General features: G+C 41.0%; 2 protein-coding genes across 3 annotated transcripts in view; both read right to left on the bottom strand.

Annotated features, from left to right (window-relative positions):
- The window catches only part of LOC117527323 (transmembrane protein 184B-like), a 72480-nt gene extending 72209 nt beyond the window's left edge, over window positions 1–271 (bottom strand). For both annotated transcript variants that reach the window (XM_034189636.1, XM_034189635.1), the window contains exon 1: window positions 2–271. The gene's annotated coding sequence lies outside the window, so the exon portion shown is untranslated. The remainder of the gene's footprint in view (window position 1) is intronic.
- A 7604-nt stretch (window positions 272–7875) lies between these two features.
- LOC117527325 (casein kinase I) overlaps window positions 7876–13125 on the bottom strand; it is a 49565-nt gene continuing 44315 nt past the window's right edge. The window contains exons 11-12 of the mRNA XM_034189639.1: window positions 9618–9692; window positions 7876–9518 (exon numbers count right to left, since the gene is read on the bottom strand). Coding sequence (XP_034045530.1) covers window positions 9660–9692 — 33 coding nt within the window. The 3' untranslated portion in view covers window positions 7876–9518; window positions 9618–9659. The remainder of the gene's footprint in view (window positions 9519–9617; window positions 9693–13125) is intronic.

Consider the following 13125-nt stretch of genomic DNA (forward strand, 5'->3'; position numbering starts at 1 on the left):
CCTGTTAGCAAAAAGCTGTCAGCAGCTGAGCCGAGCACTGTTGCCTAACATTAGCTAGCCTTCGTAAAACTCGCACTAAAAGGCTGCTTCTCGTCTTCGAAAAGGAAGAATGAAATAAAAAGCCCCCTAAAAACAAACACTCTTCTAAGCTGGTAAATATTAGGGGAAATACTTGGCACTATCCTGACATTTGGTATCCACAGCTGATGGAGCAGACTCCATTACTTATTCCACATCACCAATAACAACAGCGCTCAGATTGATCTTGGCGCATGCGCAGTTGTAAAGAACCCTCCCCCCATATATATATATATATATATATGTATGTATATGTATGTATATGTATGTATATATGTATATATATATATATATATATATATGTATATATATATATTATATATTATATATTATTATATATCACTCCTTCTGCTGAATCACCTCTAAATTATTTACACATTATTCACTTTGCGTGTTTTTAGGAATCCGCTAGCTTAGCGTAGCTACTAGCTCTTAGCCGATTTAGCATGGCGGCTTCTCCTGTCTCTCCCGCACTTTTCTGCTCTGGGTGTGAAATGTTTAGTTATTCATCGGCCTCCTTTAGCAGTAACGGTACTTGTAATAAGTGTAGCTTATTCATAGCTTTGGAGGCCAGGCTGGGCGAATTGGAGACTCGGCTCCGCACCGTGGACAATTCTACAGCTAGCCAGGCCCCTGTAGTCGGTGCGGACCAAGGTAGCTTAGCCGCCGTTAGTTCCCCCCTGGCAGATCCCGAGCAGCCGGGAAAGCAGGCTGACTGGGTGACTGTGAGGAGGAAGCGTAGCCCTAAACAGAAGCCCCGTGTACACCGCCAACCCGTTCACATCTCTAACCGTTTTTCCCCACTCGACGACACACCCGCCGAGGATCAAACTCTGGTTATTGGCGACTCTGTTTTGAGAAATGTGAAGTTAGCGACACCAGCAACCATAGTCAATTGTCTTCCGGGGGCCAGAGCAGGCGACATTGAAGGAAATTTGAAACTGCTGGCTAAGGCTAAGCGTAAATTTGGTAAGATTGTAATTCACGTCGGCAGTAATGACACCCAGTTACGCCAATCGGAGGTCACTAAAATTAACATTAAATCGGTGTGTAACTTTGCAAAAACAATGTCGGACTCTGTAGTTTTCTCTGGGCCCCTCCCCAATCAGACCGGGAGTGACATGTTTAGCCGCATGTTCTCCTTGAATTGCTGGCTGTCTGAGTGGTGTCCAAAAAATGAGGTGGGCTTCATAGATAATTGGCAAAGCTTCTGGGGAAAACCTGGTCTTGTTAGGAGAGACGGCATCCATCCCACTTTGGATGGAGCAGCTCTCATTTCTAGAAATCTGGCCAATTTTCTTAAATCCTCCAAACCGTGACTATCCAGGGTTGGGACCAGGAAGCAGAGTTGTAGTCTTACACACCTCTCTGCAGCTTCTCTCCCCCTGCCATCCCCTCATTACCCCATCCCCGTAGAGACGGTGCCTGCTCCCAGACTACCAATAACCAGCAAAAATCTATTTAAGCATAAAAATTCAAAAAGATAAAATAATATAGCACCTTCAACTGCACCACAGACTAAAACAGTTAAATGTGGTCTATTAAACATTAGGTCTCTCTCTTCTAAGTCCCTGTTGGTAAATGATATAATAATTGATCAACATATTGATTTATTCTGCCTAACAGAAACCTGGTTACAGCAGGATGAATATGTTAGTTTAAATGAGTCAACACCCCCGAGTCACACTAACTGTCAGAATGCTCGTAGTACGGGCCGTGGCGGAGGATTAGCAGCAATCTTCCATTCCAGCTTATTAATTAATCAAAAACCCAGACAGAGCTTTAATTCATTTGAAAGCTTGTCTCTTAGTCTTGTCCATCCAAATTGGAAGTCCCAAAAACCAGTTTTATTTGTTATTATCTATCGTCCACCTGGTCGTTACTGTGAGTTTCTCTGTGAATTTTCAGACCTTTTGTCTGACTTAGTGCTTAGCTCAGATAAGATAATTATAGTGGGCGATTTTAACATCCACACAGATGCTGAGAATGACAGCCTCAACACTGCATTTAATCTATTATTAGACTCTATTGGCTTTGCTCAAAAAGTAAATGAGTCCACCCACCACTTTAATCATATCTTAGATCTTGTTCTGACTTATGGCCTGGAGAAAGAGTCTGTTGCTCTATAAAAAAGCCCTCCGTAAAGCTAGGACATCTTTCTACTCATCACTAATTGAAGAAAATAAGAACAACCCCAGGTTTCTTTTCAGCACTGTAGCCAGGCTGACAAAGAGTCAGAGCTCTATTGAGCTGAGTATTCCATTAACTTTAACTAGTAATGACTTCATGACTTTCTTTGCTAACAAAATTTTAACTATTAGAGAAAAAATTACTCATAACCATCCCAAAGACGTATCGTTATCTTTGGCTGCTTTCAGTGATGCCGGTATTTGGTTAGACTCTTTCTCTCCGATTGTTCTGTCTGAGTTATTTTCATTAGTTACTTCATCCAAACCATCAACATGTTTATTAGACCCCATTCCTACCAGGCTGCTCAAGGAAGCCCTACCATTATTTAATGCTTCGATCTTAAATATGATCAATCTATCTTTGTTAGTTGGCTATGTACCACAGGCTTTTAAGGTGGCAGTAATTAAACCATTGCTTAAAAAGCCATCACTTGACCCAGCTATCTTAGCTAATTATAGGCCAATCTCCAACATTCCTTTTCTCTCAAAAATTCTTGAAAGGGTAGTTGTAAAACAGCTAACTGATCATCTGCAGAGGAATGGTCTATTTGAAGAGTTTCAGTCAGGTTTTAGAATTCATCATAGTACAGAAACAGCATTAGTGAAGGTTACAAATGATCTTCTTATGGCCTCGGACAGTGGACTCATCTCTGTGCTTGTTCTGTTAGACCTCAGTGCTGCTTTTGATACTGTTGACCATAAAATTTTATTACAGAGATTAGAGCATGCCATAGGTATTAAAGGCACTGCGCTGCGGTGGTTTGAATCATATTTGTCTAATAGATTACAATTTGTTCATGTAAATGGGGAATCTTCTTCACAGACTAAAGTTAATTATGGAGTTCCACAAGGTTCTGTGCTAGGACCAATTTTATTCACTTTATACATGCTTCCCTTAGGCAGTATTATTAGACGGTATTGCTTAAATTTTCATTGTTACGCAGATGATACCCAGCTTTATCTATCCATGAAGCCAGAGGACACACACCAATTAGCTAAACTGCAAGATTGTCTTACAGACATAAAGACATGGATGACCTCTAATTTCCTGCTTTTAAACTCAGATAAAACTGAAGTTATTGTACTTGGCCCCACAAATCTTAGAAACATGGTGTCTAACCAGATCCTTACTCTGGATGGCATTACCCTGACCTCTAGTAATACTGTGAGAAATCTTGGAGTCATTTTTGATCAGGATATGTCATTCAAAGCGCATATTAAACAAATATGTAGGACTGCTTTTTTGCATTTACGCAATATCTCTAAAATCAGAAAGGTCTTGTCTCAGAGTGATGCTGAAAAACTAATTCATGCATTTATTTCCTCTAGGCTGGACTATTGTAATTCATTATTATCAGGTTGTCCTAAAAGTTCCCTAAAAAGCCTTCAGTTAATTCAAAATGCTGCAGCTAGAGTACTGACGGGGACTAGAAGGATAGAGCATATCTCACCCATATTGGCCTCTCTTCATTGGCTTCCTGTTAATTCTAGAATAGAATTTCAAATTCTTCTTCTTACTTATAAGGTTTTGAATAATCAGGTCCCATCTTATCTTAGGGACCTCGTAGTATCATATCACCCCAATAGAGCGCTTCGCTCTCAGACTGCAGGCTTACTTGTAGTTCCTAGGGTTTGTAAGAGTAGAATGGGAGGCAGAGCCTTCAGCTTTCAGGCACCTCTCCTGTGGAACCAGCTCCCAATTCAGATCAGGGAGACAGACACCCTCTCTACTTTTAAGCTTAGGCTTAAAACTTTCCTTTTTGCTAAAGCTTATAGTTAGGGCTGGATCAGGTGACCCTGAACCATCCCTTAGTTATGCTGCTATAGACGTAGACTGCTGGGGGGTTCCCATGATGCACTGTTTCTTTCTCTTTTTGCTCTGTATGCACCACTCTGCATTTAATCATTAGTGATCGATCTCTGCTCCCCTCCACAGCATGTCTTTTTCCTGGTTCTCTCCCTCAGCCCCAACCAGTCCCAGCAGAAGACTGCCCCTCCCTGAGCCTGGTTCTGCTGGAGGTTTCTTCCTGTTAAAAGGGAGTTTTTCCTTCCCACTGTAGCCAAGTGCTTGCTCACAGGGGGTCGTTTTGACCGTTGGGGTTTTACATAATTATTGTATGGCCTTGCCTTACAATATAAAGCGCCTTGGGGCAACTGTTTGTTGTGATTTGGCGTTATATAAAAAAAATTGATTGATTGATTGATTGATATATTTGTTTTTTCGGCTACTCCCTTTGTTTTTACTCGGGGTTGCCACAGCAGAGCCGATGTGGATTTGCAAGGATTAGATCCAATTTCAATTTAGTTTCTATTTCAATTTATTTTCATTTATATGCTGTCAAATCACAACAAAGTTGCATCAAGGCGCTTCACACAAGTAAGGTCTAACCTTACCAACCCCGAGAGAAAACACACAGTCAACAGTGGTAAGGAAAAACTCCCTCTGATGATTTGAGGAAGAAACCTCAAGCAGACCAGGCTCAAAGGGGTGACCCTCTGCTTGAGCCATGCTATCGACACAATTTACAAAACAATTCACAAAACGAATATACAGGCCAGGAGGGTTACGGAAACAGACACCACACCCATCTCTGGATGGAGCCGCACCTCAAACAGAGACAAAAAAAACAAAAAAACAATCAGGCATTAGAAAGACAACAAATACAATATAATTTGTCAGCATTAAGCAACAAGAAAAGCAGAAGAAATACTAAGGTACTCGCCGGCCACTTTTATTTAGACAAGCTTTTAATTAGTGGCACTACTTTTTTGTTTTTATTTTGCTGTTTTAACTTTGTTGTATTCTATGCCTTTGTATTTATTTTACTGCACTCTGTAAAGCACTTTGTGATCGGTATCTGTGAAAGGTGCTATACGAGTAAATAAAGTTTACTTACTTACTTGCTTACACTAGCCCTAAGCTTCACTAAAAGACCCAGGATTTAGATAAAGCTGAGCCTCAGCCTGCTCAGTTTCCTAATAAAATTAATTTAAAATGAATCCATCACCTGACACAAAGGTGTTCAGTCAACAACCTCGACCTGAACACCAACAAGACCAAGGATGTCATTGTGGATTATAGGAGGTCCAGGAAGATGTTGGATGGAATGTTCCACAGCTCTTGTTCTCAGACCACTTGATGACACAGACTGGACTTGACCTGAATGCTTTGCATACATACCCGAAATATGTCATCACTTACGTAGTCTAAACTGATAAAACTAAGGTCTCTCTATCTCCACCTGGGACAACAGGCGTCATGATGAAATATTCTGTTCTTTGCTTATCACACTAACACAGACACAGGCAGCACAAAGTTTTGATATAACACATACTGTTCAGATATAACAACACAAGCATGTCACCTGCATATAAGGTCAAATGGAACACTCTTCATCCAATCAAATAACTGTACTGATCCACGCAGCAGGGAAAGGCCCGTCCACCTGGGGGTCGACCAAGCGCTGGCTTAAAACATAGGCAGTGTGCAATGTCGGGGCTCTTGTTTGCAACATCGGATGGGAGGCTTGCTTCAAGACCCCAGCACTGTTGTAGTGACTTTGTTCATTCCGTGAAGGCATCTTTTCAATACAACATCTGGTTTTTGAAGTCCTTTTCCTGTCAGTCTCTGAATCTTCAAGTTCGCTCAACACAAAATTACCAGGAGGGGATTCGAAGGCAGAAAATCCCCAACAAAGACATGACATGCTCCTCTCCTCCTGTATAGGGAGGTGGTAAAGCCTGCAGACAACATCAAGTTCCTGAGTATCCACATCACATCTGATCTGACCTGGTCTCTGAACACATCCCAGCTGGTGAAGAAAGCCCAACAAAGGCTCTTCTTTTTCAGGAAGCTGAAGCGGGCTGGAATCTCCCCTCGGCTGCTCACTAACTTCTACACAGCCACAATAGAGACCATCCTCTGTCTCAGTGTGGTACGGTAGCTGCATGGCAAAGGACAGGAAGGACTTGGTCTGGGTGGTGAGAACAGCACAGGGGGTTGTAGGAAGTCCTTTCCCAGGTCTGGACTCAGTATACACTGGACAGGTACAGAAGATGGTCAGATGTATCACAGGTTTGTACTGCTTCCGTCCAGAAAATGGCACAGAAACATAAAAACATGGAGTACCAAATTGAAAGACTGCTTCTACCGCTGAGGTGTGAAATCCATTCACCCTCTGCAGTCACACACGCTCTCACCCCATGCAGATGCGCGTCAGACCCCTTACAGGCACACATGTTCACTCACCATGCCTTAAAATCTGGTATCTGCACTGTGCTGTACTTCGCACTCATTGACATACCATTGTTCTAATGCCATCTGTTTTCCAAGGTCATTGGTTGCTGAAACAGTATGTCTTATATCCCATTGTTGCACATATTTATAGTGTGATTTTATTAGTACTTTTTCTGAAAGCACTTGACTTTTTGAAGCTGACAGCTACCAACCAAAACGTTTATGTGTATACATAATGCTGAAGAATCCTTGAATAGTCCTTTAAGCTTTTGACCTTGAACAGGCAAGCTCAAGGTCATAACTGTTCAACTCAGTTAACAGATTGCAGTCGATCATCTTCTCTGCTGTGAGGATGATACGCTGCAGTCTGCTCCCATCCTTTGCTGTGGCAGCGTACCAGACGGTGATGGAGGAGATGATGGACTCGATGGCAGTGTAGAAGTCCACCATCGTTTTTGGCAGGTTGAACGTCCTTAGCTGCCGCAGAAAGTACATCCTCCGTTGTGCTCTCCTGCTGAGAGAGCTGATGTTCAGCTCCCACTTGAGGTCCTAGGTGATGGTGATCCCCAGATAGCATAAGAACTCCATGATGGTGACTACGTATTACATCAAAACTACTTAACGGATTTTCACCAAATGTTCACCACACATTGGTGTTAGGTCTTGGAAGACTCCTATTAAATTTTGGAGATGATCTGGATCCAGATTCCACTTTGTAGACTTTTAAGGATGAAACTACTTCACGGACAAGACATCACGATGTAAAACCACGATCAGGAAGACACTATTTTGTTTCAGCTTGTGAATTAAATATCACATTGCAACTTCATCAGTCGGACCATTCTGCATCAGTAAGCAATTATTGTGTTGTGGAATCTGGACCCAGGTAAAGTCTGGGTCACGATGTGAATCACGTATATACGTATTTTTCTGAGTCCTCAACCTTTTTTTTTATTTATTTTATTTTTTAAAAAAAGGAGCTTACACTAAAAAAGTAAAACTAAGTCCCTTTGGCACCTCCCTTGTTTGCACTCGGGGTTGCCACAGCAATTCCATTATATCGGATGCCCTTCCTGACGCAACTCCACATTACGGAGAGCAATGTGGCAAGGGTGGGATTTGAACTGGGAACTTTATGCACTACAACTTGGCCACTACCCCTAATAAAGGAGCTTACACCAATGTCTCAAAATTAACAGAAGCCTGTGCATTTAGTGTTGTGCGCAGCACTGCATTTCAACACAAGAAAAACAAAGCTGCACTGTTGTACATGGGATATTGAGACAGAACCCTATGGAAAACTGGTTAAAATCTACTTTAAAACCCAACAGGACTAAAACCAAAAAGATGAGCAAAACAAAATGTATGAGCAACATTTTTATGTTAATTTTATTACTTCATAAAATATACACAAAAACTGATGTAAATAAAATGTGTTAAACTGTACAAGATATCAGTACACAATACAAAGTGTTTACAAACTGCTCATTCTCCCTATATATAGCAACCCCCCCCCCCCCCCCCCCCCAATTTACAATGCCACTGGGCCACATTTTCTGTACAAAGATAATTACAAATAGTTCACTACTATTTACACATCCCTGCAATTATATAACTTAGGTTTTCCTACTGCGTCAAAATGGATGGGGCTGAAATCTAAAAGGTGAATAACATCATAGGTTTTTAAAGGATATGGAGTTTAAACACCACATTTAGTTTGTGAAAGGTAACTGGCATAAAAAAGACAAGAATGGAAACAACTTCTACTGAAATTGGAGCAATCTGAATTCACACATATAAACATGGCTGCTAAAAAAAAAAAAGAAACAAACAAAGGGTCAGATGTGTATAAAGATAATGGTGTTCTGAGTTAGCAGGATTAGCATTTCTCTACACACAAAGCTTTGAATGACCCAGCTGGCAAAGTAACATCTAAACACATCCCACAATTTGATATTTTACATATGCCAAAATTCAACACCCGGTCCCAATTTGTGTAATTTGGTGCATCTTTGTACTTTACATCTTGAAATGTATTTTTGCTTTACACAGAAATTAAACATAAAAAATATATTTACAGAGTACTTAAAGAAAAAGTCATTGGATGCCCTCTGCTCCTTGGAGTCAATGCCAACAGATCCACCCTTTACCCTCCAATAAGAATTTCTAAAAAAAAAAAGGTAACACTTAAGAATTGTAAAAATTGCAGCCACTATTTGTAAGCCAAAATGGGGAGCTATAGTCTGTGGTCAAGCACACTGACAATTTCCTGAGGCTTTTTTTTTTTTTCCTCCTCAGGATTTGAAGTGCATCTTTGCAGTATTGTCATTCTTGCAACTGAAGTTAAAACGGGCAAGGCAAGAACAGTGGTCGCATTTTGAGGGACAGCTAGTGATGACATGGATAACAGACCAAAACACCAATCACTACTGCAATAAAATCATTGCAATAAATAAGTTGGCTCATCCTTTTCAACATACTGAAACCCTTGCCCATGTCACTGTAGTCTCACCTTCAAATCCTTACAAAAAAAAGAGTGACAACATCAAAAATTCCCCATTTAACAACCAAAACAGAAGAAATTTATACTTTAAGACACACAAATTGACATTCACTTAAAATCTGCACAATTTGCTTTTGCAGGACAAAAACCACCTTTGACAACAAATATAAATGCTCCCCTGATGCCTCTCATGGCTTCAATATCAGCATTTCCTTCACATTTGTCCAACAGATAAGAATAGCTTGAGGAGGGACATGGTTATGAGAACGTATGGGGTAACAGCAACAACTGTGACAATTGTGTAGCATTGCCATTTATTGTACTATAGTGGAAATCTAGGCTTCAACAACTTGAAAAGTGATGACATGAGAGACGTCTGTGTACTTCCTTGAATCTTTTAGGATTTGCTGTCCATTCCAAAACATCCATGTGTCCACTGAAAGTCATCTTTTCATAATAAAACAAACAAAAAAACAAAACAAAACTGGAGTGATGAATATACCTTGTAGCCCTGTAATGACAAATGATGTACAATTGACAAGAAAACATAGTCATGGTAGACCAGTGCATTTGTACAGAATGTGAACCACCATGTGAAAGTGGACCTCACCTGTCAGTCTCTAGTCTCTTCTGCATGCAGAGCTGGAGGGTTCTATTTCCCCATGTGCTCAAATGGCACACTGACCTACAACAAAAAACAAGAAATGACAGTAGTATAGTTCTCTCATACACAAAGGACACCTACAACACAAAGGTGTTGCCCCCCTTTCTTCCTATGTTTTAATAAATGGATCAAGTTATAAGTTTTAAAGGCAGGTCTTCATTATGCATTTTCTTACCTTTTTAAATGTTTTAGGACAGGTAACAAAACAGGTATGTCAAATAGAAATTTTTGGATTTACATAAAAGAGTTAATAGTGAAAATAATTCATGTATTTTATACCTTGGATTCATCAGTTTGAGAAGCATGAATATTAATTTAAAATGTGATATTTTACCAATAGACCACGAAGTGCTGCTCATGGACCACATTTTGAGAATGGCTGCGTCATAGGGAAGGGTCACAGCAAATCAATACAACATTGTTCTGAACGCTCATCTAAAATCTATGATGGAACAGTTCTAATCGGAGGTGTCTCTTTTAGGATGACAATTATTGAGCATAAGGGGATCACTGAATGGTTTAATGACTATGAAAATGATATATACGGGGTCTGTTAGAAAAGTATCCGACCTTATTTATTACATTTTTTTTTTTTTTTTTGCAAAAACCTGATAGATTTGAATCAAGCATGCTCGCATGCTTGAACCTTGAACCTTCGTGCGCATGCGTGAATTTTTTCACACCTGTCGATTGCATCAGTTGCTGGTAAGCAGCATTTGTGTGAGGACATGTCGTGCTCTCAGCGGATTTTCATTGCAAGGAAAATGATGGAACGACTGGAGCAGTACTACTGCATCAAATTTTGCCAGAAACTGGGCGACAGCCAAGTGGAAACCATTCGGAAGATTCAGATGGTTTTCGGTGGATTTTCAGTCGTGTGACTATCCGAGAAATTGTGGAAGAGGTGGGCATCATTTTTCGGAGTCCAGCATGTCCTGTGAGACTTCAGCACAAAGGTGCTTTTGCTCCACCGACAGCAGCTTCGGCACGAATTTCACCGCCACTCTCTTCATGGCCAAATCTTCTGTCACAGTGGAATGTGCCGAAAAAGTGCTGATGTCCACCTCTTCCGCAATTTCTTGGATAGTCACACAACGGTCTGCATCACCACAGCGTTCACTTTGGAAATGAGCTGGTTGTTTCAGCATGATGTCCGACCGGAGCGTGGCTCGCGCTCCACCGTTGTGCAGACGTCTTTAAACCGGTTGTACCACTCCTTAATCTGTGTGATGCCCAAAGCATCGTCACTGAAAGTCGCCCAGTTTCTGATGCAGTAGCGCTGCTCCAGTCGTTCTGTTGTTTTCCTTGCAATGAAAAACCACCGAGAGCACTACAAGCTACCTCACACAAATCCTGCTTGCCAGCAAATGACGCAATCGACAGGCGTGAAAAAAATTCACGCATGTGCACGAAGGTTCAAGGTTGAGTCAAGCAAGCACACGTGATTCAAATCCATCAGGTTTTTGCAAAAAAAAAAAAAAAAAAAAAAAAAAAAGTTGGATACTTTTCTAACAGACCTCGTACTATGGCTTCAAAGTCAAATATCAACCAAATTTAATACCTGCGAATTTATATGGGCCGGGGGGGGGGGGGGGGGGGGGGGGGGGGGTTGGCACATCATCCTTACAGTAGAAGTATAGACTTCTGTGGAAACAGTGTGCATTTTGAATATTGCACCACCTGTCACAGCTTAATGGTGGAGTGAAACAGAATGACTAATACAAGGAAACATAAAACCTACTACCCCTATTCCAAAAAGCACCATTCCTTGTTTCATCCTGAAAAGCAAATCCAGGTGCATCACAGTAATTTCTTGATCCATCTTTTGTCAGTCTTGAACAAACTAGGTATACGCAGTAATTACGGCCATCAACAGCAGCAGTTTTGAAATTGGGGTGAACTTTGAGCTGTTCAAAAATTTTATCCCAATTCACCAAATCTGCATCATTACACGGTCACTTCCGGGTGTTCGTAGTGTTAACAGCTCCAATTATGTTTAATACCCCCGTCACACTAGCGCAAGAATGCTGTACGAATTGACATTCGAACGACATTTGTGCAATTTGTCAGTTGATTTCCAGAGAGGGAGAGCGAGAGAGAGAGAGCGAGAGAGAAGGAACAAGTGACACACAGCACAGCAACAGCATATTCAAACTGCACTCAAATGCCTCATACAGCATTCACCACATTCACGTGTGGCTTGTGCTGCACAACATACAAATAGAGTTGGAATCAGTCATACTGCATTTGTACTGCCGTAGGAACGGACAGTCGAACGTCAGTGGAGCAAGTCAACATGCAGTCGTACTGCACTCAACCTGCAGCACGAATGCTGTACCAATTGACATTCGAGCATTTGTGCAATGTGTGCTCCATATGAGCTACATTTCATTTCCTTTGACAGTATGTGTGTGGCACTTAAGGCATGGGTTAAAGTAATAAATTTTCATTTGACTGAAATTTTTCCAGGCAAAAATCAATGCCAACAATTCCCTAAAATGTGGTGTAGTGGGGGCACACACTCTTTTCCCCTCAATAAATACAGTATACAAATCTATTCTAAACAGCCTCTAAGAAGAGAGAAAAAGCATAAAAAGAATGCAAAACCTGAACATAAAGGTACATAAAAAGGTGGGGGGGAGGTGCAGTCTGGATTCTGAGGGGGGTCTGAGGGTGCTCCCCCAGAACATTTTTAAAAAGCAAGTCAAATTTGATGTATTCTGGTGAATTTTAATGGGTATGAAGCCCTCTGAAACAAATAAGTCACTTAAAACTGTGAAGGAAAAACGCAGTGTTGATTATGGGGGTCTGGGGGATCTCCCCCAGAATTTTTTCAAAGAGCAAGTCAAATTTTGTGTATTCTGGTGAATTTTAATGGGTATGAAGCCCCCTGAAACAAATAAAAGTCACATCAAACTGTGAAGTAAAACACAGTATTGATTCTAGGGCAGTCTGGGGGTGCTCTTTAAAAGAGCAAGTCAAATTTTGCATGCGCACTGAGAAACCTGAAACTGTCTTATTCACATTTAATTTGTAAAATGCTGTCTGTCACTTGTAAAACAAACGTAGTGTACCACAAGTTAAACTTCGTCAAAGCCAGTTAAACATATCAATTGTGACTCACCTTTTTGTGGATTAAAGTCGCTAACCAGGACTCTTGGTGCGATCAAGAAACGAGGCTCGCCTACCGTGTCCCACCCCAGTTTTTATTTGTTCCTCATTAACGTGGCTTTTCCGAGGGGCAGCCAAATCTCAGACCCGGAGTGGATCATTAACATCTACCAGTTCATCAACTGAAGTTTAAAATAATGTCCTCCCTTATGTGAAACGTGACTCCTTCCTTCAAATGCGCGTGGTGTTACCGGTGTCACGTGGGCTCACCTACAAGCTGACATTACGGCCAGTCGTGTAAAAAAGGAGAGAAAAAAAAAATATATCCTTCATGTGTTTTTTT

The sequence above is a fragment of the Thalassophryne amazonica genome, chromosome 16 (assembly GCF_902500255.1).
Source record: "Thalassophryne amazonica chromosome 16, fThaAma1.1, whole genome shotgun sequence".
Lineage (NCBI taxonomy): Eukaryota > Metazoa > Chordata > Actinopteri > Batrachoidiformes > Batrachoididae > Thalassophryne > Thalassophryne amazonica.